The 22,605-nt window shown below is 55.3% G+C and overlaps 1 protein-coding gene across 2 annotated transcripts in view; it reads right to left on the bottom strand.

The window, feature by feature from the left end:
• The window catches only part of LOC119100872 (formin-binding protein 1-like), a 33,568-nt gene that overhangs the window by 9,375 nt on the left and 1,588 nt on the right, over nt 1-22,605 (bottom strand). For both annotated transcript variants that reach the window (XM_037224045.1, XM_037224046.1), the window contains exons 2-8: nt 17,708-17,823; nt 12,916-12,966; nt 4,684-4,831; nt 3,730-3,834; nt 2,005-2,157; nt 1,472-1,657; nt 84-302 (exon numbers count right to left, since the gene is read on the bottom strand). In XM_037224045.1, the coding sequence (XP_037079940.1) occupies nt 84-302; nt 1,472-1,657; nt 2,005-2,157; nt 3,730-3,834; nt 4,684-4,831; nt 12,916-12,966; nt 17,708-17,823 (978 nt within the window). The remainder of the gene's footprint in view (nt 1-83; nt 303-1,471; nt 1,658-2,004; nt 2,158-3,729; nt 3,835-4,683; nt 4,832-12,915; nt 12,967-17,707; nt 17,824-22,605) is intronic.

The raw sequence follows: 22,605 nt of genomic DNA, 5'->3' as shown, positions 1-22,605 counted from the left end.
TGCGTTAAGCCACCATCCCGTCGGTGCCGCCCTTCTCCGACGCAACGCCACCAGCGCCGACGGTGCGCCGACGCACCACCAACCTTGCTGCCGCTGAAGATGCCGAAGATGCCGCCGCGCTTCTTAAAGCGGGCCGCCGAGAGGGTGCCCTTGACGGTGCTGGGCCGGGGCGAGCTAGCCGGCGGCGGCGGCAGCTGGCCCAGCGGCGCCTCGCCCGGCCGCCACTCGGACAGGTCCTCGAACGGAATGGCGTCCGGCGGCTCGAAGCCGGACTTGTAGCGCTCCACCACCAGCTGCGAGTCCTGGCGGCCGGCGTGGCACGTACGGTGGGCCGGCGTGGCACGGCACGGTGGGCCGGCGTGGCACGGGACGGTGGGCCGGCGTGGCACGGGACGGTGGGCCGGAGCGGCACGGGACGGCGGGCCGACGCGGCACGATACGGTGGGCCGGAGAGGCACGGCACGGGACGGGAGGCCGGCGCGGCACGGGACGGCGGGCCGGCGCGGCACGGGACGGTGGGCCGGCGTACCACGGGACGGTGGACCGGCGTGGCACGGGACGGCGGGCCGGCGCGGCACCAGACGGTGGGCCGGCGTGCCACGGGACGGTGAGCCGGCGTACCACGGGACGGTGGGCCGGCGCGGCACACGACGGCGGGCCGGCGTGGCACGGGACGGTGGGCCGGCGTGCCACGGGACGGTGAGCCAGCGTGCCACGGGACGGTGGGCCGGCGCGGCACAGGACGGCGGGCCGGCGTGCCGCGGGATGGTGAGCCGGCGTGCCACGGGACGGTGGGCCGGCGCGGCACGATATGGTGGGCCGGAGCGGCACGGCACGGGACGGGAGGCCGGCGCGGCACGGGACGGCGGGCCGGCACGGGACGGCGGGCCGGCGCGGGACGTTGGGCCGGCGCGGGACGGGACGGCGGACTGGCGCGGCACGGGACGGGACGGGGGGCCGGCGCGGCACGGGACGGTGGGCTGGCGAGGCACGGGACGACGGGCCGGCGCGACACCGGTCAGTCGGCCGGCGCGGCAAGGCAGAACGCGGCCGGTGGGCCGGCGCGGGCGGCACAGCACACGAACGAGTATGACGGGAGGACAACACTGGCTGCGACTGAAGCTGAGATGGGGTGACCATCGCCGAAGCAGAATGTGAACGGCAGGCTCGCTGGCTGGTGCTTATTGATATTTATTCCACTGCATGATATTCAACGGCGCAATATGACCGAAGAGGAAAAACATATTCAGGAACGTAGCGTTGAACTGCAACCTTTTTTAAACGCCATGGCACGCAACATGCAATTCCAGACCCATGATATGATCGAATCACCCGACTGGCACTCACGTCAGCTGATCACAGAGCTCTCCGTGCCGGGACCCAGCTCACCGAGCACACCAAGGCTGCGACAGCCACGGACCGGCCGGCCGTCGCGGACCGGTCCGCACCGGGACCGGCTCCGGCGCCTTACCTGGTCCGGGTCAATGTTATCGGCGGCGGCCAGGATGCCGTCCAGGCAGGTGTGGATGATGGGGAAGACGTGCCGCTCGATGCCGACGGCGCGCCGGATGTGGGCCTGCATGCAGCGCGCGCGCCGCTCGTCCAGCCCCTGCAGGTGTCCGAACAGCGCCGGCATCAGCACCGCGTAGTGCTGGTGCTGCGGGGAGGAGAGCCGGCGTCAGGCGACGGCGGCTGACGCGGTCATGTCAGTGGTGGGGAGCGGGATCACAGCCGACACCGCGGCTGAGGATGGCCGCTACGACACGGCATGGAGCAGCCTGCGGCCGTACAGCGCCGAGCCCACAAAAAATAGGCAGCCTCGTAACCTCGACGCCGTCCGCGCAAAGACACGTCATAAGGCCGACCGTCACAGCTCCACAGGGCTGTGACGGCGGGCCTCATGACGTGTCTTTGCGCCCCACATGACTCCGAGCCGTCACACAGACGGCCCGGCGCCCGACCCGACCCGACCCGACCCGACCCAAGCCGTCCACGACCGCCCACCTGGAGGTCATTTGTCTTTTGCAGCTGATTGGCGTACTCGTTCTTGCCGTCCTCGCACTGCTGGTTCTTGATGCTGGAGGCCATCTTCTGCTTCTCCACCTCGGCGCGGCTCAGGTTGAGATCGGCATCGGCCCTGCGGTAGGCGTCGAGAGCCTGCCGCAGGCGCAGCCTGTCAGGCGGAGGCGGCGCAGGCGGGCGCCGACACAATGTACGAGACTGGCACCGGCCGGACCGATCAGGCGGCAAATGGCGATCCTACGACGGGCTTATCGGTGATAGAAAATGAGAATTCAGCAGAAACGACATTTTTACTTCAGCACGATTATCACAATCACAGTGCAAGCCCATCCTACCAACACAAAGGCGTGACTTAAGCTGCAGTAAAACTATGCATCCATAAACGCATGCGTAAGTTACGCTGCCGTTCGGCTGCTTTCTAAACAAATGCCTCCGGTAAAACCACAACTAGCCTAGTGCACACGCGTGTCCAAACACCAGCGAAGCCGTTTTTGCGCCGAAGGGAACAAGAACCGGCACAGTTCATCCGTTTTGGTGGCGGCTCGTGTGGCGCGGCGGGAGATACGTGCGTCCCCGATCTGTCGGTGACCTCTGAGCTATCCGTTCGCCAAACCGGCGGCAGAACGCCACAAAACAGGCGCGGCAGACAAAGGGCTGAGGCTTACGTCAGCTCCCTTGCTCGCGGCGGAGTGCTTCGATCTTGTTTGTGTCGATAGCCGGCGTGCTGGTGCAATACCGGCGCACTTGGTCGGGAATAGTGGTACGAATAGCGAGCTGCCTGCGCTGGGCTGCTTGCTTGCAACTGTGTCATCCCGACCTACGGCGGCCCAGGCGGCAGCACCGCACCAGTGTGCAGCTCGACAAAATGTCAACAAGCCGTGCCTGTTGTCCTAACGGTCCTGGGTGTTGTCCCGACAGCCGTCCACCGCAGCCAAGCCCTCGCCTCGCCCGGTTTGTCTCGGGCCGTGGCCGTGGCCGGCTACAGTCCGAGGGCGGCAAGCGGCGGTCCCGGCCGGCAGTCACTCTGATCACCAGGAAAGTCGGACGGCGGGCGGCCTTGGCGGCGGCTCGGGCCGGCGGCCGGCCGGCCGGCGCCCCGGCTGACCCGGCCCGGTGCTGGCGCCCGGCGCTCGCCCGCCGCCCAGTTAGGCCGGCCGGCCGGCCTGGGTCGGGGCCGACCGGACCCGGACACCACAGCGTGCCGTTCTGAAGCCATGCCCAGCCCGAGCTGGAGACAAAGCTGATTTGACCGACCGTCGCTCGCACCGCATAGATGCTAAATGCCGTGTGACCTAAACCCCCCCCCCCCCCCTCTTCTGCCCTGCCGGAGACAAGTCGGCTTGGCGTGCTGATCCCAGCGTGGCGTCCCAGCGTGCCGCTCCAATATGACGCTCGGTCCCGCCTCACCCCGCCCGGCCCCGCCGGCCGGGGGGCCACGTCAGCACGTGCGCAGCCGGCAGCGCCGGATGTGCTCCCGATTCGCCGCCGACGCTGCCTCTTCCCGGCGCCGGCGCCGCGTGCCCGCGCGGCGGACAGCGGCGCGTGCCGGCCGGGCCGGGTCAGCGTGCCGCACAAAGGGCGACCTTGATCCGCCGGCGGCAGACGGGTCTGTCCAGCCCGCCGAGAGGCGGCGGCGGCGGCGACAATGACGAGCCGAACACAGGCGGGCTACGGCTCGACTGCCGTCCACCGCCGCTTCGTATCTACCTTCTCCGCTTCACGGAATGCCTTTTCATAGCTTTTCTTGGACTTGTCTAGCTGCAGCCGCTGGTTCTGGAGCTGCACGTGCAGTCGCGCGCCCTCCTGCAGCAGCTGGGGAACAGAGGAGCGCGGTTAGCCCGGCTTGGCAGCCGTCAGCGACGCTGTCAAACAACGAGCACACCACGCGCGAGCGAGCGCCGCCCGCCGACACCCGTCCCGAGCGATCCCGGCCAACACCCCGCGATCCGAGCCAGGTCGTTCCCGTGTTGCAACTCGAAGCGACACCCGACCGCAAGGCAGTTGCAAAATCATGAAGCCGGCCCGACCAGCTCGGTCGCCTTTTTTCCGGTCCGCCGGCGCGGCCGACCAAATACGGCGGCGCGAACGGCGGTGTTGGTGACGAGAGACGACCGACCCCGGGTGGCGGGGAGCTCGGTCACGACACGGGGGGGGGGGGGGGGGGGCTGGTGACCGGCTGTTGACCGGCCGCGGGCGTGGCGATCCAGTGAGGCGGGGCAGAGCCGTTCCACCTGGCCACGGCCGGAGCCAGGACACGGACCGGCACGCGGCCACGCCGGGTTGCCGTCACAGACTGATGCGTGGCGCATGTGCACAGGTGAACGCGATCCATGTATGTAGTGGGTCATATGCGAGCCATACTGTATTTTCGGTTAGCCGTAGTTTCGCAATCGCATGCTAAGAATGGGAATGAAATAACGTCGATGTGTGAACTCGTGCCCGCGAAACCAGTCATGGCATTGGTTACGACAATGACATCAACTAAGGAAGCTTCAAGTTCTCTCAGGCATTGCAACTAGTGATACATTCGCCGCACGCGTCGGCGAAGGCCGCCGATCACTGCATGACGTGGCCGATGACTGAGGCACACCTCGGCACGACCACATTCCACGCCTCAGACCGCTTCCACTGGATTTCCCGCGACGCCCCGGCCGTCCTCACCTGCTTCCGTTCATCCTTGAGCTCCTTGATGACGACGACGATGTCGGAGACGACGCTGGTGGCCAGCTGTTCGGCCACTAGCTCGTGCTGGCCGGCCAGATCGCCCACCTCGGCCAGCAGGCGACGGTACGCCGCGTGCACCGAGAACCTGGCCAAAGGTGCCGACACGTCAACAGGCAGAAGTACGGAACGGGGCAGCAGAGCCGGGCCGGATGGCTTCAGGGCTCGGGACGTCAACAGGCAGAAGTACGGAACAGGGCAGCAGGGTCGGGCCGGATGGTTTCAGGGCTCGGGACGTCAACAGCCTGAAGTGCGGAACAGGGCAGCAGGGTCGGGCCGGATAGCTTCAGGGCCGGGACGTCAACAGCCTGAAGTACGGAACAGGGCAGCAGGGTCGGGCCGGACGGCTCCGAGGCTACTTTGATGACGTAAGGTGAGAGGGCAAATAGGGTGGAGAGGATCGCAAAACACACTGCGTTCATGCAACACACGATCGAGACAGCTAGTAGATGTTGGCACAATTCTGGCACATCTGAGAGCTCGAGTTATCACAGCCACATCCGCACCATACCATCATTGCGACACTTTACTCGTAGCAAATTCCTTCCAGTGTAAGGATGCGTGGCACTGACATTGCACACGGACATCTGCGTGGGCCCATACCACGTCACAGAAGCGCACACCAACCGTCAGGCCACGTTCAGAGCTCTCGTGCGGGCAGGCAGCCGGTTTCCATGAAACCAGGACGATGTGAGCGTCAGCGTTGTACTGCTCATCGCCTGCTTAGGAACGGAGTGAACAGCCGTGGGCGGCGGATGCTGGCGAGTCAGAAGACTTATGTGTGCGGATCCGTGTTGGCGGCGATTATCTGGCGTCAGGAGGCCGCGCTCGGTCCTCCGCAGCCTAGTGCGCGCCGTGATCTGCAGGCGCCAATGCAAATCGCCGCCGCCGTGGTCTGGAGGTGATACCGTTGACTCGTTATCTAGTATCACTGCGGATGTTTAGTACGTGACCGCCGTGGTCTGGAGGTGATGTGGTTGACTCGTTATCTAGAATCACTGCGGATGTTTAGTACGTGACCGCCATGGTCTGGAGGTGATGCCGTTGACTCGTTATCTAGTATAACTGCGGATGTTTAGTACGTGACCGCCGTGGTCAGGAGGTGATGCCGTTGACTCGTTATCTAGTACCACTGCGGATGTTTAGTACGTGAGAGTTCTGTAAGCTACGTATTGTACCATTGTTAGGTCCCAAAACGGACCGCCTGCCGCCCGTCTGGCTAAAAAAGCCAAAGGCAGAATTACCTGACAAACTAGACCCGCACGGCTTGCACGGCGCGTTCAGGGTACATGCAACAAGCTTCACTCAGAGGCTATAGCTGCGCTCTGCGAGGCGTACGTTGCCCGTGTAGATCATCATAATTTCAGATCACGATTTTCGAACGAGGGACAAAAACGACACACTGCGAGCCGACGAGCCTGGAACCTCAGCACCGTCACAGCCTCGGCCGGCGCCCACAACTGACCACGGGATCAACCTCCACAGTCCAACTCCAACTGGAGTTAATCCTATACAAAACCCCGAACGGGGACCAGTATATCGATCGGTACGGAGGCCCAGACGAGAGGTGAATCTGCCAACACGGAGCCCCAGGGCAGCGAGCAGATCGACCCGAGGGAAGTCCCCAGCAGAACCGGAAAAGGCGCAGCCCCTCGTGGGAACGGATTGTGAGGCCACAGCCCAGACCACGGCGGGTGCAGGGAGGCAGCGATTGCTCCATCCTCCCGCACCGACCGCCTCAGGCGCAGCCGCCGGCAGGAGACACGTGTTTGGGACGGGGCGCGGCGCGCACATCTCGTCACCAAACGCGGCCGCCGTTCGACCGAGCAGACGCGGGGACGCTGCTGATGAGGAGCGGAGCACCAGCGGGACTCTGGGGCTCTCAGAATTAATCGCATGGGGCTGGTGGCGTCCTAAGGGCGGCCTGGCACGGCCCCTGCCGACGGCGGCTAGCACACGGCTGGGAACTGCAGATCGACAGCCAGGTCAGGGGATCAGTTCGGCCCCCGCCGACGGCGGCTAGCACTAGGCTGGGAGCTGGAGATCGATATTCATGCCGGGGGGCCAGCTCGACCCCGCTGACGGCAGCTAGCACGGGGCAGGGAGCTGGAGGTCGGCAGCCAGGCCGGAGGCCCAGTTCGGCCCCCGCCGGCGGCGACTGACGCGGGGCTGGGAACTGGAGATCGGTAGCCAGGCCGGGGACCAGTTCGGCCGCTGTCGACGGTGGCTAGCACACGGCTGGGAACTAGAGATCGGCAGCCAGGCCGGGGGCCCAGTTCGGCCCGCTAACGGCGGGTAGCACTGGGCTAGGAGCTGGAGATCGGTATTCAGGCCGGGGGCCCAGTTCGGCCCCGCTGACGGCGGCTAGCACGGGGCTGGGAACTGCAGATCGGTATTCAGGCCGGGGGCCCAGTTCGGCCCCGCTGACGGCGGCTAGCACGGGGCTGGGAACTGGATATCGGTATTCAGGCCAGAGGTCCAGTTCGGCCCCGCTGACGGCGACTAGCGCGGGGCTGGGAACTGGATATCGGTATTCAGGCCAGAGGTCCAGTTCGGCCCCCGAGGACGGCGGCCAGCGCGGGACGACGGCGGCTAGGTTCGCGCAACCAGCGCCGGCAGCCGTGGCGGAGTGAAGGCCCACCGGCAGCAGCTCATCTGCTACAGGCAGTCAGCCCGCATTGCGGCCGGCACCACACAAGGCATCAGAACACGGTGGAGGCACAACCTTGACCCCACTTGTCCGAACGTTTGGAGAAGAAATGCAAGATCTTCGCCGACACCATTTGAATGGGGACCAGCCTGGATGCATTGGACACCCACGCGGAGTCAGCAGGGCTGGACTGGTGCCGACACTGGTGCAAGCTTGCAATACAATCGCGATTCGGAAAACGTCCAGATTTCCTGGTTCGACAGTGACAGGGCTGCGATCATGCTGCCAGCTCCAGTACCACTCTAGTAAACCGGTGTTCACGCAGCGCCGGTTACTGTCACTGCGCTGCCGAACCTTGGAAGTTAGAGGCTCTAGACTGGATAAATAATGTTCATAGATAAACGCCATAATTAGGCGTCCCGAAATGACACAACACACCCAGACAATACCGCGAGTGACTTTCAAGATTCCAAGCAGTGTCATCCCACAAAAGTAGCCGATCCAAAGACACCCTCTGGAACTCATCAATCACGCCCGTCGGGCAGAGAAACTTCAGAAAGCCCCCAAACTAGGGATTTATTCATCTGGCAGCCTTTCAAGGTTGTACATCGGCGTAAAACCGCTCCGCGGCAGACCGCAAGTCTCGCGCGGCTCCGCTATTGGCACGAAGTCGTGACAAATGTCCTCCGAGATAATGTAGCCGTAATGCAGGACACAGCTGTGCCAAAAATACTCCCATATCACGTCCGTTTTATTACGGTAACGTACAGCCTTCCAGGAGGTAAAACCTTCACGGAAGCGTGATATATTGGGACGTCGTCGCTACCTTAATCATCGACAACTGTCTGGTAGTCTCATTAGCAACATTTACAAGGAACCCGCTGGAGTCGTTTAATCTTCCGCGGATCTTGCCCCCAGCATTAGCAGCTGGTATGACAAAGCCCAATCAACGGATTGGCCCTCACACGCCTGCAAACAAACTATCGTGTCCCTTATGCATGTCATACGCACGGTGCTCAATTGGTTGAAGTGACCATGCTCTCTCCAGCGCCATTCGTCATATGAAAAGTATTGTTTGCCACCTGCGCCAACTTTCACCTTCTGCTGGGCGTTTCTGGGACCAAATCTATATTAGTTGTTATAAATGGCAAAAGTCCAAGCTCCTGCATTTTCGACAAGTTCCTATGCCGAGCACAACGGACATTCAATATACCAAAGGGCGATGACCACATTCAAAGATATAAAACAAAGCAACATATAAAAATACCCTGCGTTCCCAGCTGAGTCCAACGTCGCTGGTTACTATGCACACAACTGGAACCGTTGTGTATTTCATAATACAATGTGAGGATTGCTCAATGGCTTTGTGATCCCTTTCAGGGTTCATCATATTTGTTGACTAGTGTGACACATTTATTGCACTGTTAAACAAAGATGTCAAAGTGGTGTGCTGCATGTCGGGTACTTTCAGCATGTAAGCCTACAATGCAAACATATGTTGGCGAGGACAGGATGCTTCCTACTTATGCCTTAATTACCTTAATTAATTACCTCCAAAATTGGCAAAGGACACTGGATGCTCTAAAAATTGCTTCTTATTGTTACTATCAAAGGTACGGCTCTAACGGTGCATCAAAATTACAGTCAAGTGCACTCAAGTCTTCTCTGTGGTTGGAAAAGAGCTGAAGACATTATCTGTGTTGATGGAAACGTTCGTATCATCTAGCCCGAGTGATATCCACAAACGCATTTGATAACGTCTGGTCGAAGGTGCGCCGTTTGATTACACATCCTGTCGATCTGCGCGTTGGTGTAGTCATCTAGCATCGATATGGGTACAAAACGCATCTCCGTGCAAGGAATCCCAACGCAACGAATTTTCTGAAGGAATCTCAGCCACCTGGGTATTCTGGACTTGCACTGTGCTAAAAAAAATGTTCGTCTGCTTCTTCACCCTCTCCCCCCCCCGCTAAAAACCAAGATTTTAAACGAAACGCGTCACATGCAGTGCACGTAGTCGAAACCTACTTGGAATCCAGGCTGGCAGACATCTGATGTAGTATAAGGATGCCAGTTTGGAACCTGCCAGTCTCTTGAGCACAGGACGTTAAAATGGCAGGTACCTACGCACATACAACTAACGACGCATAATAAATAATTAGGACTGAGAACTGAAAAACTATATTACTTTGGTAAGAATAGAGGCATTACCACATAATGCGGTAGGTCACATATGCCTAAATACCATTAGGCATGCTGTAAGTGTTCTATTGCCCTGGGTTATTACCGCATATAGAAACGGATTCCTACACAGCTCACGCAAAGGTTCGTTTGTCACATGTTGGTAACAAGAACATGTCGTGATCCTGTCACGGGACACAAGTAGGGTTTTTCTTTGGTGCGTCACGTCCGAACTTCTCTTTTATCTTCGCCGATTGAAGTATGGGAACATGCAAGGAAATCACAGCACCATCCTACCACCACCTGCTTGCCCGGACCCCCTGCACCACATTTATCAAAGCTGTGTGGAGGAGCAAAATCAAGCCTAACAAGTCGGCTAGAGTAGGTCAGAGCACCCTTTACGTAGTGTCTGCAGTTCGAAGAGCTAAAACAACAGCCCTCGGGCGCAGCACCGCGGCGGCGGCGCCAGCGAAAGGCGCCAGGTCATGACCTCTCCGCGCCTGTTGTCAGAGCGACCGTGCCTCCTGATGACCACAGACGGTTCCCCTCCGCTGACCTGACGCGGCGTGACGGCTCCTCCGCTGTGATCTAGCAGCTGACAGCTGGGAGACGCTCACTGGCCAAACAGCAGGTGAAAAGAAAGCTCCCGGGGTCTCGACGTGTCGGCAACATTCGAAGCGGCTTCAATGACACCCGTGCTTCCGCCGCCGCTGCACTGGCGTTGTTTCCTTAGCAGCCGCAAGGTGCGAGAGGTGCAATGTTTCGGGACAAAACACGCAAGGATCCCACAAGAACCCGTGTCGACACGGTTTAGGTGATTTGTCAAGCAGGCCAGAGGCATCATATGTGCCCACAAATTTCCTTGAATCATCCTTAGTACATCAAATATTCTTAAGCCTTACACGACGTAGACTACTATAGGCCAAAATCAAAAGTGACGACATATAAGAATTTGGCTCTATAAAAGTATCTGTTCAGCCCTGTGCGATCCATTAGCACTTTGAGCGTTCTGGCCATTTTTCGAAGAGCTCTCATATTCCGTTCAAAATTTCAGCTTTCCCGATTTTTTTCTCGTGCCAATGCCGTATAAATAATTTTGGGTGCTCAACAACCCTTGTTTGATTGTATTCACCTCTTAGAGGGTTTGATGCTTTCAGTCGCTTTGTGACCAAATGCCTCGTGATCAATCACACGGGCACTTATAATACAAAACTTTGGTACCGCCATATTACGCGTTGCATCACAATACAGCGGAACATCATTATGAACATAACGATACGGCAGACACTGCCGGCTATGACTGGCGAATGATGTACGTTCCAGCTTGTCAAGAACACCCAGAGCACGGTCCCGACAACATATGGCGAATTATCTAGGGACTTGCACACATCCGTTCTGTGGTTGGCCGACAGCCAGCACGCCGAAGGCGGCGGCCATGATGATAAGTGCTGTTTTCGCCTTTGACCAGGTTTTATGGCTGGAAATTTCGTGAGCGTGATCTGCAGATTTTGGGGTTTGAGCACCCAAGGTGCATAGTGTGTTGTACTAATTACCCGACATATTTCTTATTTTATGTTTATCTAACGCTTTCGGTGACCCAGATGCACTTGCTCACGGCACGTACAACAACCGGCCAGGCGCCTTCACCGCAGTTACCCTCCGCGACAACGTGGGAGATTGCATCGCGTTAATGCAATTGAATGGAGCGTTCCACATTTATATGGGGGTTTCAACTGAAAAAGCCATCTTGAAGACCTCTTGGGGCTGTTCACAACCCTGCCCTTCTTAAGACCTAGGCCCCTTTAGTACGCGCCTGCGAAAATGAGGATACCATTTCGGGGAGAGTATTTCAAGGTCACCTTGGCATTTACCCAGCTATTTTAACGCCATTCAAATTCTGCCCTTCAATAAGCCACGTGGCGATCACGGCCAAGAAAAGTATAGTTGGCGAGGCGGTCATATTTGGCGCCTGAGGTCGTGATTTCAAAATGTAACGGCCGTCAATTGGCTCTCGATCAATGTTGTGCAAGGTACGATAACGTTATCAAACCATGACGCATTGAGAAACATATTTCTTGAACAGATAATTGAGCCGAAGAACAGTCTTTTCCACTTAAAAAGTATACCACTTGTTATAAGTGTGCTGGTTTCATCATGTCCGACGCTTGCTTCAATGTCTTCAAATGTGAAGCATTCCCTTAAGTCATCACTGCCGCACCCTGCTTAATTTTCGGAAACCTTACAGCAAACCGAACTCCTCTGGAGAACGTGGCCGCCTGCTGCGCGCGCAGCAGCGCCGTTTCTGCTCCGATTGAGAGCGATGGGTCCTGCGCCGGTCTGGCGGCGCGCGCAGCGACGGCCGCCAGCCGGTCACCATGTCACCACGCGCGCCCGACGCGCCCGTTTCTCCGGCGGCTGTGACACGGCGCCGCAGCCGACATCTCTCCGAAAGGCGGCCGGCGCGGCGAGCGGCCATCTGGCCGGGCGGCGCACCGGCCGGCAGAGAGGCGCCGCCGGAGCATGCGGCAGGAGCGGCCCGCCGACCGGCATCCTCCCGCCGCGCTGGTGCTCGGCACTGGCCGGCGCGGCAACCTGACGCCTGCTCTCAGCCTGGTACCCGGTATATCCAAGTCCGGTGCTGGTGTCAGGGACAGCGCTGAGCGACTGATGAGAGCGCCCGCCCCGGGCTTGCGCGAAACGGCGTGGATTCGAACCTGGCTACCGACCTACGGCTTCGTCGTCCCTCATGGCAATCTGTAAGGCACGTAATCTAAATAACCACAGACTGAAGGCATCGTTAAATCATCCGATCACCCATGGTGACGTCAGCATAGCGGGCAGTGCCGCACCCTAGCGGCGGGTCACAACCAAACCGCCATCCCCCAAACCGCCAAACCGCTCGCCGGTCAGACAAGCAGCGACTGATGCCTGCAGGCGGCAGCCGTGACCTGCCTGCCGCCGGGCGCCGGCGGCGAGGGGCGGGACCGAGCCCGGTCAGCCGGGCCTGGGCCGGAGCTGCGCGCTGACAACGTCCTCCCCCCCCCCCCCCCCTCCGGAGCCCGTCAACCGCACACGATCCGACACGGCCGCTCGGTCGACGTCGTCGTCCGGCTGCGGCCGCCCGCTGCCAGACGGGTTACGCCACGGCGGCCGGCACACAAAGGCGGCCGCGGAGGCGGCGCGGCGGCGAGGCGGAGGTCGGTAGGCCGACCACGCCAGCCGCAGCCACAGGCGGCGAGACGACCGGCTGCGCGGCGCCCGCCCAACGGCCGGCCGGCCGGCGTGAGCGCCACATCACGTCATGGGGTACCCCGCCGGAACAGGGGCGGCGCGGCACTTACTGCATGTCCTCCTCCTCCTTCTTCTTGGGGACATACTTCTTCACCAAACCCCTGGAAGGGAGAGGCGGCGTTAGGGCTAGACAGGTGTGGAGCATAAGAAGTTTGCTGCGGCAATGTCGTGAGATGATCTCACCATGACAGAATGACAGCATGTGAAGTACAGAAGGAAACGCCACTTTTGGGAACCGTAACTCTCTTAAAGTTCCATTCCATACATCAGTTTACAAACCGCGTGAACAGAGCTCATTCTCATATTTCATTACCCTTTGTCTGGGATAGCTGCGGTGATTTATGGTTTGGAATTCTTCTGCTGTCAGTAATCGACCATCAAAATACCAAGAGGCACGTTATTAAGCAACACTCAGTTATACAGGGTGACCCCCAAAAACGGGCCACACGCTTTCTGCGATATATGAATGGCGATTCATTCACTAATCACCATCGTTTAGCAGGGCGTTACAGAAGCAACGCCTGTGAGCACAACTAGGCCTCAATGAGAGATTCAGCAAAGAATGTACTGCGTCCAACATTACAACACAAAAGGCTCGTTTGATAAAATCCACGACACCTTCATGCGACAGTCGAATGTGGGAAGGCTCACTACGAGAGCACAATTCAGAACAGGGTTTACCACTTTGAAAATTATGGGACCGTGGAAAATTTCAGTGCAGCTAGTGGAAACCATCCAGTCTACTCAGGACGCCATAGGAAGCGCACAGACAAGGGCTACAATCTTAGCCAGAGGCATGTTTGAGCCATTCATCGAAGAATCTGGCGCGACAATGGCAGTCACCAAGTAGCGGTAGGTTCAGACTCTTAAAACCTTCAAGAATGAGTTAAAAACCCTATAACCGTCGCTTGTGAGATCGTTCTGGTTCCAGCAAGACAGAGTGAGCTCTCACCCCGTAAACCTGTTCCGAGATTGACTGAGACAACTTCAGAGGCCGTGTGATCAGTCTCATTGATTGATCTCAGTCCTCATCCCAGTCTCATCTTATTTTGAGTGGGCACCTCATATCCCAGAGGTTAGACCCCCCCCCCCCCCATATTTCAGCCTCTGCGGCTACCTAAAGAATAGGGTGTACGCAGTGAGACCCAGGACCATCACGGCACTCAAGGAAGCCATCAGGGAGGAGGTCAGAGCCATTCCTTGATCGGTTTGTGATGACGTCATGGATAGCCTTGTGCTGCGCCACAAGAAATGCACGGAGCTAAATGAACGTCATCTCCAGCGCATACTCTAGAATGAAGAAGAAAAGGCAAATATTCTTATGTTTTGCTATGATATTTTAAGCCTAATAAACTGGTTATAACCCAGGTTTCACTCAGTTCTGACAGAAAGCTAAGGCATTAAGCCTGTCGAAAGTTGGGAGCCGTTTTTGGGTCCCTGTATTGTCAAAACCTTACGCAATGAACTGCGCCCAGGGTCAACAGACCAAGGTCGATCGAGACAATGAACGAAACTTGAAGCGTCAAATTTCCACAATGTGACAATGTTCCTTGATAACGTCCGCCGACCCGTACATCGTAGTCTCATGAGGGGCGATCAATGTCAGTACAAAAACTCCAGACTTATCATGCTGAAAACTAGGAGCTCAAAGCCTTTCTTCCTTCGCCATGTGCCAATATTACCCATTGCAGTTGACGCACCCCTACACAACTAAAAAGTCTACTATAAATGTAACAAATCCCCGGGACCGACACATGGACATATATGGTCTCACTTGTCGCATGAACCCACGGAAAATCATGCGTTCCGGGTTTGGAGTGAAAGCGACGAACAGCACTTGATACCGAAAAAATGGTGGGCGGCAAGCTTTCATAAAGCATGGTGATGGTATAGTACTGTTGATCTCACGCCACCTGACTCCCGAGGGAATGGGTGAAGACTATAGCTACCTGTGCGGCGCGTAGGTCCGCGATTCTTACAAAACCAGTATACCGCATTTCAAGCGTGGGTAAATAACGCATCACCACGAAAACATTGACTTCCCCCATCATACATTGGAAATAACTAGTGAATGAGAGAATGAATGTGTTGAGCCAATGACAACAACACTTCGCATCACGCCTGCTGACGCGTGAGGGTAGCTTGCGGACTGTCCTAGCAGTTGTGAAGGTAGCTTCTAGCCTACCCTAGCAGTCATGAGGGTAGCTTGTGACCAACCCTAGCAGTTGTGAAGGTAGCTTGTGGCCTACCCTAGCAGTCATGAGGGTAGCTTGTAGCCTACCCTAGCAGTCGTAAGCATGGCTCGTGGCCTACCTTAGCAGTCGTGAGGGTAGCTTGTAGCCTACCTTAGCTGTCGTGAGGGTAGCTTGTAGCCTTCCCTAGTAGTCGTAAGTATGGCTCGTGGCCTACCCTAACAGTCCGTGGCCCACCCTAGCAGTCGTGAGAATAGCTTGTAGCCTACCCTAGTAGTCGTGAGGGTAGCTTGTAACCTACCCAAGCAGTCGTGAGGGTAGCTTGTAGCCTTCCCTAGTAGTCGTGAGGGTACCATGTAGTCTTCCCCAGCAGTCGTGAGGGTAGCTTGCAGTCTTCCTTAGCAGTCGTCAGTGCAGCTTGCAGTCTATCTTAGCGGTCGTAAAGGTGCTTTAAAGCTTACTTTAGTAGTCGTGAGAGTGCCTTGTAGTCTATATTAGCAGTTTCTGAGGCATTCGAGACAGCACCGAGTCAAAAAGTAATATATAGCTTTCTGGTTTGGGCGACATTGAGCCGCGAACGTTACCGTCGTTCGTGGGCGTGGGTTGAAAGAGTTCGGCAAGATCACAAAAGAGTCCAAATAAAGACATGAGGTTACGTACAGCCGCAAAAGCCGCAAAAAGCATCGTTAGTCGAAGACATTATGTAACGGTCGGTGTAAAGTCGGATCCCCATCCCTGCGTGCGCACCGAGATCAGCAGCCAGTACGAACAACGCGGCATGCCTGGGTCTCCGGAACCACATAGCCGGCTCTCGAAACTTGTTTTCGTTTTGTAACAGTCCGACATGCGACGTCAGCAGGTACAGAGCCGGCTTCTAGATACCAATTGGAGGTAACCCGATAACAGTCTCCAGACAGTGACCAAAACGTTTGAAGCGATTGGGACGTAGTAAGCCAAATCAATGGCCTTCCTTGCTCGTATGTCATAAATCAGCCAGGGCCTGTCCTAGGTGATTCAGTTCCACTGCGAGAAGTAAACAGGCTACACGCATCAGCTGAGGAAATGGTGGTTCATTGAAGCTTCTGACAATAGCCATTTGAAATTCAAATGATTTGACGCTAAAACTTATCTTGCCCGAAAACACGACACTCAGTTGCGATTCGAATCGTTGAAACCGGTTGGTGGAGACGCACTGCTTGGCTTGTCAAGAGCTGCGGCAGCTTGTCCTCCACCAAACCATAAACATAGCCCGCCGATTGTTTTATGGGCCACAGTTTGGGCTACTGTGGCCCTTGGGATGGGTAGCTCCGCTTGGAACAAAGTGACACGCGCATTAACTTCACCAGCGGGCCCATGAAACGACCGGCAATGACGCAGAGGCCAGTGATTCCCCAAGCCCCGCCTGCAGATAACAGGACGGCCACGCTGCGCAGACGCCGGCGCACTCCCGTCCAGACGGCTGGCTCTGACAACGCATCATCAGGCAGACCAGCACGGGCGTGAGGTGCCGCCGGATGGACGCGGGGGCCGGCACCGAGGGCCGCCGGCGCACTCCCGTCCAGACGGCTGGCTCTGACAACGCATCATCAGGCAGACCAGCACGGGCGTGAGGTGCCGCCGGATGGACGCGGGGGCCCGCAGCGAGGGCCGCCGGCGCCGCCGTGTTGTTCGGAGCCCGCGGCGGGCGGTCTGACGGCGTGGTTCGCGTGAGAGCCGGCCCGGCCCGCCCGCCCCGCCCGCTGCTGCCCCACTGCCGACCGCACCAGTCACGCTAACAAGGTCCACAGGGGCGAAGCTGATCGAACACGGCGGCATGAGCAGCGCGCGCCTATCTCCACCGCGGAATGGCCTGATGGCCGGCACGCAGCGCCGCTCCCGATTGGCGGCGCGTCATCGGCCCGACGGCTCTGATCGGGGTCAACGCACCCACACTTCTTGCGCACACGTGCACTCCTCGTCGGCCGTATTGCGGCAAAAGCCAGCCTGCATGGACGCTACATGGACATATGGACACTACATACACGCGAATCGACGACCGGCACCACAGCAGGGGGATGATTTCGCGATATAAGTTACTGCGCCCCTCGCTTCGACCCATACAGGTATTGAGTTAAAACTGCAAAGCAATGAGCTTACCGAAAAATACGTGCTAATTTGGTCATGCTACAAGTTGCGGAGTCTTAGCCTCAGTCGTCGGCAATCTTTCTTTCAGTTACTTTTGGGAAAAAAATGAGCATTTGGAAACCAGCTTTAGCCGTAACACGCGCCGCATGGAACAGGAGCAGAACAAAGGGGTAGGTACCTTCAGCTGTGCGTCTCTCAGCCGTTCCACAGTTTTAAGACCGGACAAAAGGCGAGACATGCGAACTTTTGAATTCTTGGGGTTTGCTGTAGTGGAAACTGGTCCTTTAAGTCACAATATTCAGCCTGTCATAAAACAGACAACACGGGACGTTTTGGTGCACCCCCCAATCTCCTCCAAAAAGCCATCACCATGCAGATGAGATACAAAACCATACAATGCAGACGTTGATTTGGGTCATAGCAGGGACGGCGTAGAACAACAATTCAACGCCCTTTCTTCGTGGGTACACATAAGCGCACACAGAAAGCACGAACAGACAGACGGGAGCAGGCACAGCTCCATTACCTGAGGTCGGCAGCATATCTGTTTTCGACGTCACACCGGTCCTTCTGGAACCGGCTGTACTTTTCCAGGAACTCCAGGCCCTTCAGCGTGTGGCTGGACACGTTATCGAATTGATCCTGGCAAGGAAGGGATCTGTTAAGAAACACAAAAAAGCTATGCAGGTCAGACCCAGGCACGTGCCCGCAAAGATGACATCCTACGTGACAATCAACAAACTAAATGACAGAAACTACAGCCTTTACGTTATAAAATACTTGCGTGCGCATGCGCGCTACAAAACACGTGGTACATGACCGTGGCAGTGCGGCTGGCGTCGTCCGGTCACAACGTGTTGAGAACTGTGCGTGTTATCAGCACCCCGCTTTGTTCATCGGTTGCTGCTTGTGACCGGTCCGGCAAGTTCGTCCTCACAACGGTCGGGAATAGGTGACCCCGGCATACGAAAATGACGTCATTCAAGGAGTAGCCTGGCATTACTGACCACCGAGACTGCCGCATGGTATTTGTGTGGTTTTGGAGCAAAGTTCCGCGGCGTGCAAGTTGTTGCAAGTTGGACGGTGCGGATAAAAGGGCCGACTTGTATCTAAAACGTGTGAGCCAAATGCATGCTTATCACAAATTGGGAGCGTGTTCATGGAACGCGGTCTCTTATTTGAAGCCCTGCTGATGCCACATTGCAGGCATTTCTTTAAATTGCAATTCGTTTTCAGAAGAGGGAAATCCTTTGTTGCAAAGGTGCAAGCCTCATCCCTTAACCCTATATCTGAATATGCACATTGGCCGCAATGACGCTGAATCATGTAATAACATCAGCTAAATGGGTACCGCACATTGCCGTAAAACTAAAAAAAAGAAAGTAGCCAAGAAGGTATCTTACAAAATAGAAAAAGTGGTCATTTTAGCAACGCTTAAATGAGCTCGGCGCACCACTGCGGGCACTATGCAAACCACAGACGAACAACTGTTTACAGCGCTATTGAGTTTGTGTTTAACGGGCCATAATCCGCCGGTTCCCTGACCAACTGAAGTGACGTAGCCACTTGATCCCTCAGTGCATGCGAATATCTCGCTCCACATTCTTATTTTAGACAGAATACTCAAGGACGGTTCGCTATGTCAAATCCGTTCGCGTGTCATTTGTCACCTCATCTCCTTGTTGTTTTAGGGTGCATGAGATGGCTGCGTAGTGATACATTAGAAGGTGTAATGCCTCAGCCCTCCACCTAGCTCACTCCAGCAGTTTGCGGGCGTGCGAAGACGCCCAGCGTTTCGGAGGGCGTTTGGGCACGACGTCTTCACTACACCGAATGGGTACCGCATATCATGTGAGCGGAACGCGAAACATGGACCATGCGTTTAAGACCTTGCAACGATCAAGACCACGTGATTAAATGTAAGTTTTCAGCGGTGTGATTCAGCATAAACAACGAAAATTCAGTGGACAAGGTCAACGTTCAGCTGAGACTAAAATGTGAGATCAGCCTCATCGTGCGACCATGGTGCTTGCGCCAACACATTGCAAATAAACACCAACCCCACTTTGTGAAGCACTACAACAAAATAACCGAACGTTCCATACCCTTAACTTCTCACTTGTCTTTTGCCAGGAAATACGCAAGCATCGCATTACATCTCCAGTGGCGCTGGACTGAACTGTCTGCCTGATGGTAGCACTGAAACCGGTGCATAGTGACTGTAACAGAAGTGAACTGTTTTAATGTTGCGGATGCGAATGCTATTTCTTGGTCCGTTCCTTCTTTCAAATACCTCAGATTTAAACACAGTATGCCGCCTTTTTGTACTTTTCACTCGTTAGATCATACGACCACGATTTTGATCGCTTATAGCAGTTTTCTCTAAATCCTCCCAACTATCTCTGAATTTCCATTTGAAATAGCTGCTACTGCAGGAGAAATTTCATTGGACTCCCCGCTTACAACTAGGAAATCAATATATTTCATATGCCTTACATTTTGCATGTGCTCTGTTATGCTTGCAACACATTGCTTTTTCAAATGTTTGTGTAGCTGATGTTACGAAGACTTGGAACGCTCTTTTAAGGCAAAGAATATATGAACATGAAGCCATTATCCAGCGAATTCAACGAAACCTTGTCTTATGGCTTCGATTTCTCCCCTATGGCGTTTACTGCAATGGCTATGTTCGAAACGCACTTTGGCTTTGGGGAACGGAGTCTCACATGGTCTATGACACGCTTGTTCCAACTTCAACCAATGCGCTTCTCGGTAACTGCTCCTTGCCGACCGCTGTGCCAATCACAAACGTTCGTTTGTACTGATGTCATTCACTGACAGCTGACAGCGGCCCCCCAGCAGGTTATGCCGTCGTCAATGCGACGGTTGTCGCGACCGCAGGGAAGAGCGCAGCGCTGGTACAAAGCGTTGAAAGCGTAGTTTGGACTCGAAAATAATTAAAGTTTACATTCTGATAGTCTGGACGGTGCTGCTGTTAAACATCCCAGCGATGTTATTGGACGTAACTGGTCCCGAAGTTTCACTAGTTTGTTCTGAAATGTGTCCGAAGGGTGGGACACTTAAATGCCAATTTTCTGAGATGTGGATGCAGCTGCATTATTAATTTACAGTTCAATCGCATCGATGGCATAATCCACAGAGCCAATTGCTTCGAACCTGACTACTTGGCCAGCTGCACCACAGACATAAAGGCTGACAACGTCCGGCTCAAATACATCCACAATCATGGGCACATAGAGTGGTGCGGGACAACCCAACCTGCTCTTGGCTTTGCTTCAGAGGAGTCCATGACACAAGTCCAGCTTAAAGAGCAGAGGAGTGAATGCCATCTTGACTTCCAATCAATTCTGGTTGGTGTAATGGCAATGTCTGCATGTCGAGTCAGTTATTGCTACTGCAGATGGATTTCCTTCACAGGCTATTTTCTCTATGATTTATTGCAGTGTCGGAAAGCTTGACGTTTCCTGGTGTAATGCATACCAGGAGATTTTGTGCTCCACGATTGTGACTGGGTAAAATGAAATATTTTGTACTCCATCATGATGCAACAAGAACAGCTTTTGGAAAAACACTCATTTTACCTCTTTGTGTCAGGACAAAATAGAACCAGAAGGTGCAACAGCTTGAGACTTGCAGTTTCCATCAGGAGCCACGTATTGATATCTGCAAGAGCACAAATCTTGCACCCACTAAACTAAGATGCCCAAAAGCAAGCATGTATGTAATATGTATGTAATATGTAATATGATAAACCATGTATGTAAATGTGAAAAAAGCACGTGAATGTTGAATGGAATCACCTTTGAACAATACCAGGAAATGAGAAACAAGTACCAGAATCGCACCGGTCTGTAGATTAGCAAAGCTCTCACTTTCTATACCCTACGCAGACCTACCCAAACTTGAACATGACTTAACATACCATTGACGACGACCCGCATTAATCGCCAAGGATGCAACGAACATTCATAGAAACCGCACGCCCAATCACCTACCGCAGACCGCCGCCTACCCACGCGCCACCACTGTGTCATGGCAATGCAAATAAGAGAATCACTCGCAATTCAGCGTCGGAAACGTCTCGACTATTCAGCGGCTTGCGTCTGCCTCCCAGCTCAGGTTGGAGGTTGAACATAGCAAAACCCTCCAATCAGTTTTAATGATTCGTCTCCTCGGGACTGATTTGTCAATGGCATAAATATTCTGCTCGCGCTCATGCCTTGAACAGATTTGTAAACATTTGGAGAGAAGCTGTTTAGAGATGGGCATCTCGATTATGAAGAAGGACTTATTTGTACTCATCCAGAACCGCCATGTGGTTGGATTTTTGGCCACTTTCTGGTGTCCGGAGTACAAAAATGTTACGGCAGCTATGGGTTTAAACCAAATTAAATTTGTCACTTAAGGGTGTGGAATTAAGGCTGGTAATTCAGGCTTTACAAAAATACCCTTTGAAGTCGAAAAACGTTGCTATAAATAGCTAAAAAGCTGTTCGGAGACAGCCACCTCACTCCGGCAAAGACACCAGGACACCAGAGTAACATGAACCCATAACTTTGGCCCGGCAAATAAAGGAAACTTTGGCCCGGCAAATATTACTGCCGTCCAAAGGCAAAAAACGCGTGAGTGCTATGTTAACTAATGGCTGTTAGAACTTTTTACCTTTGGACGGCAGATTAGGGCAAAAACATCAATTGATTGCAACATAAGTTATCATATTTCGCAATGATATCGGTTAAAACGCATCAAAATATATAAATACCTTGCATTATCCGCCGGAGTCAGCGGAATGACTGACTCCGATCTCTTTTCACCGGCCTGCACGAGTCTATCAGGCATTGTACTTAAGCTGGCTCGGTAAATCGGTTAAGAGTGCTGCCTGTCTCTATTGTCCGGGTGGGATGTGCAGGGCCTCGTGTGTTGACCGGCAGTGGGAAGGTAGAGGGCATTAACGTTCAGCTGTTTTTAAAACCAGTTCGCTGGTGGAGCGTGAGTAGCGCGACCATGGTGGAGCGTGAGTAGCGTGATCGTGGTGGAGCATGAGTAGGCGGCCGTCTCTCGCATGTTCATTTGAATTTGTTGTGTACCATTTTGTCAGGCTGTGGTTATCATACACTCCCCCTGCCCCTGTTTTGGAGGGTGTCTAAGCGCGGTGTCTAGCCACCCTCCATTTCGGAGTGTATAAGCCGATGTGAAATTACCCTCCGTTTTGGAGGGTGTATACACAGAGCCTTTCATAAATTGCAAACCAATGTATGCCCACATGTGTTTCATAGTGCAGAGTATGAGACTGTGTTGTTTCAGTGTGCCATGTTTAATACTGATGTTTTCTTTCATTTAAAGTGCTTTTACATGAAATGCTGTACATGAAAAGTGGCGCTTTTGTTGAGTGCCCCCCCCCCC

The sequence above is a fragment of the Pollicipes pollicipes genome, unplaced genomic scaffold (assembly GCF_011947565.3).
Source record: "Pollicipes pollicipes isolate AB1234 unplaced genomic scaffold, Ppol_2.1 Scaffold_4881;HRSCAF=5763_pilon_pilon_pilon, whole genome shotgun sequence".
Lineage (NCBI taxonomy): Eukaryota > Metazoa > Arthropoda > Thecostraca > Pollicipedomorpha > Pollicipedidae > Pollicipes > Pollicipes pollicipes.
Note: the sequence above shows the minus strand (reverse complement) of the source record. Positions and strands in the feature narration are given on the sequence as shown.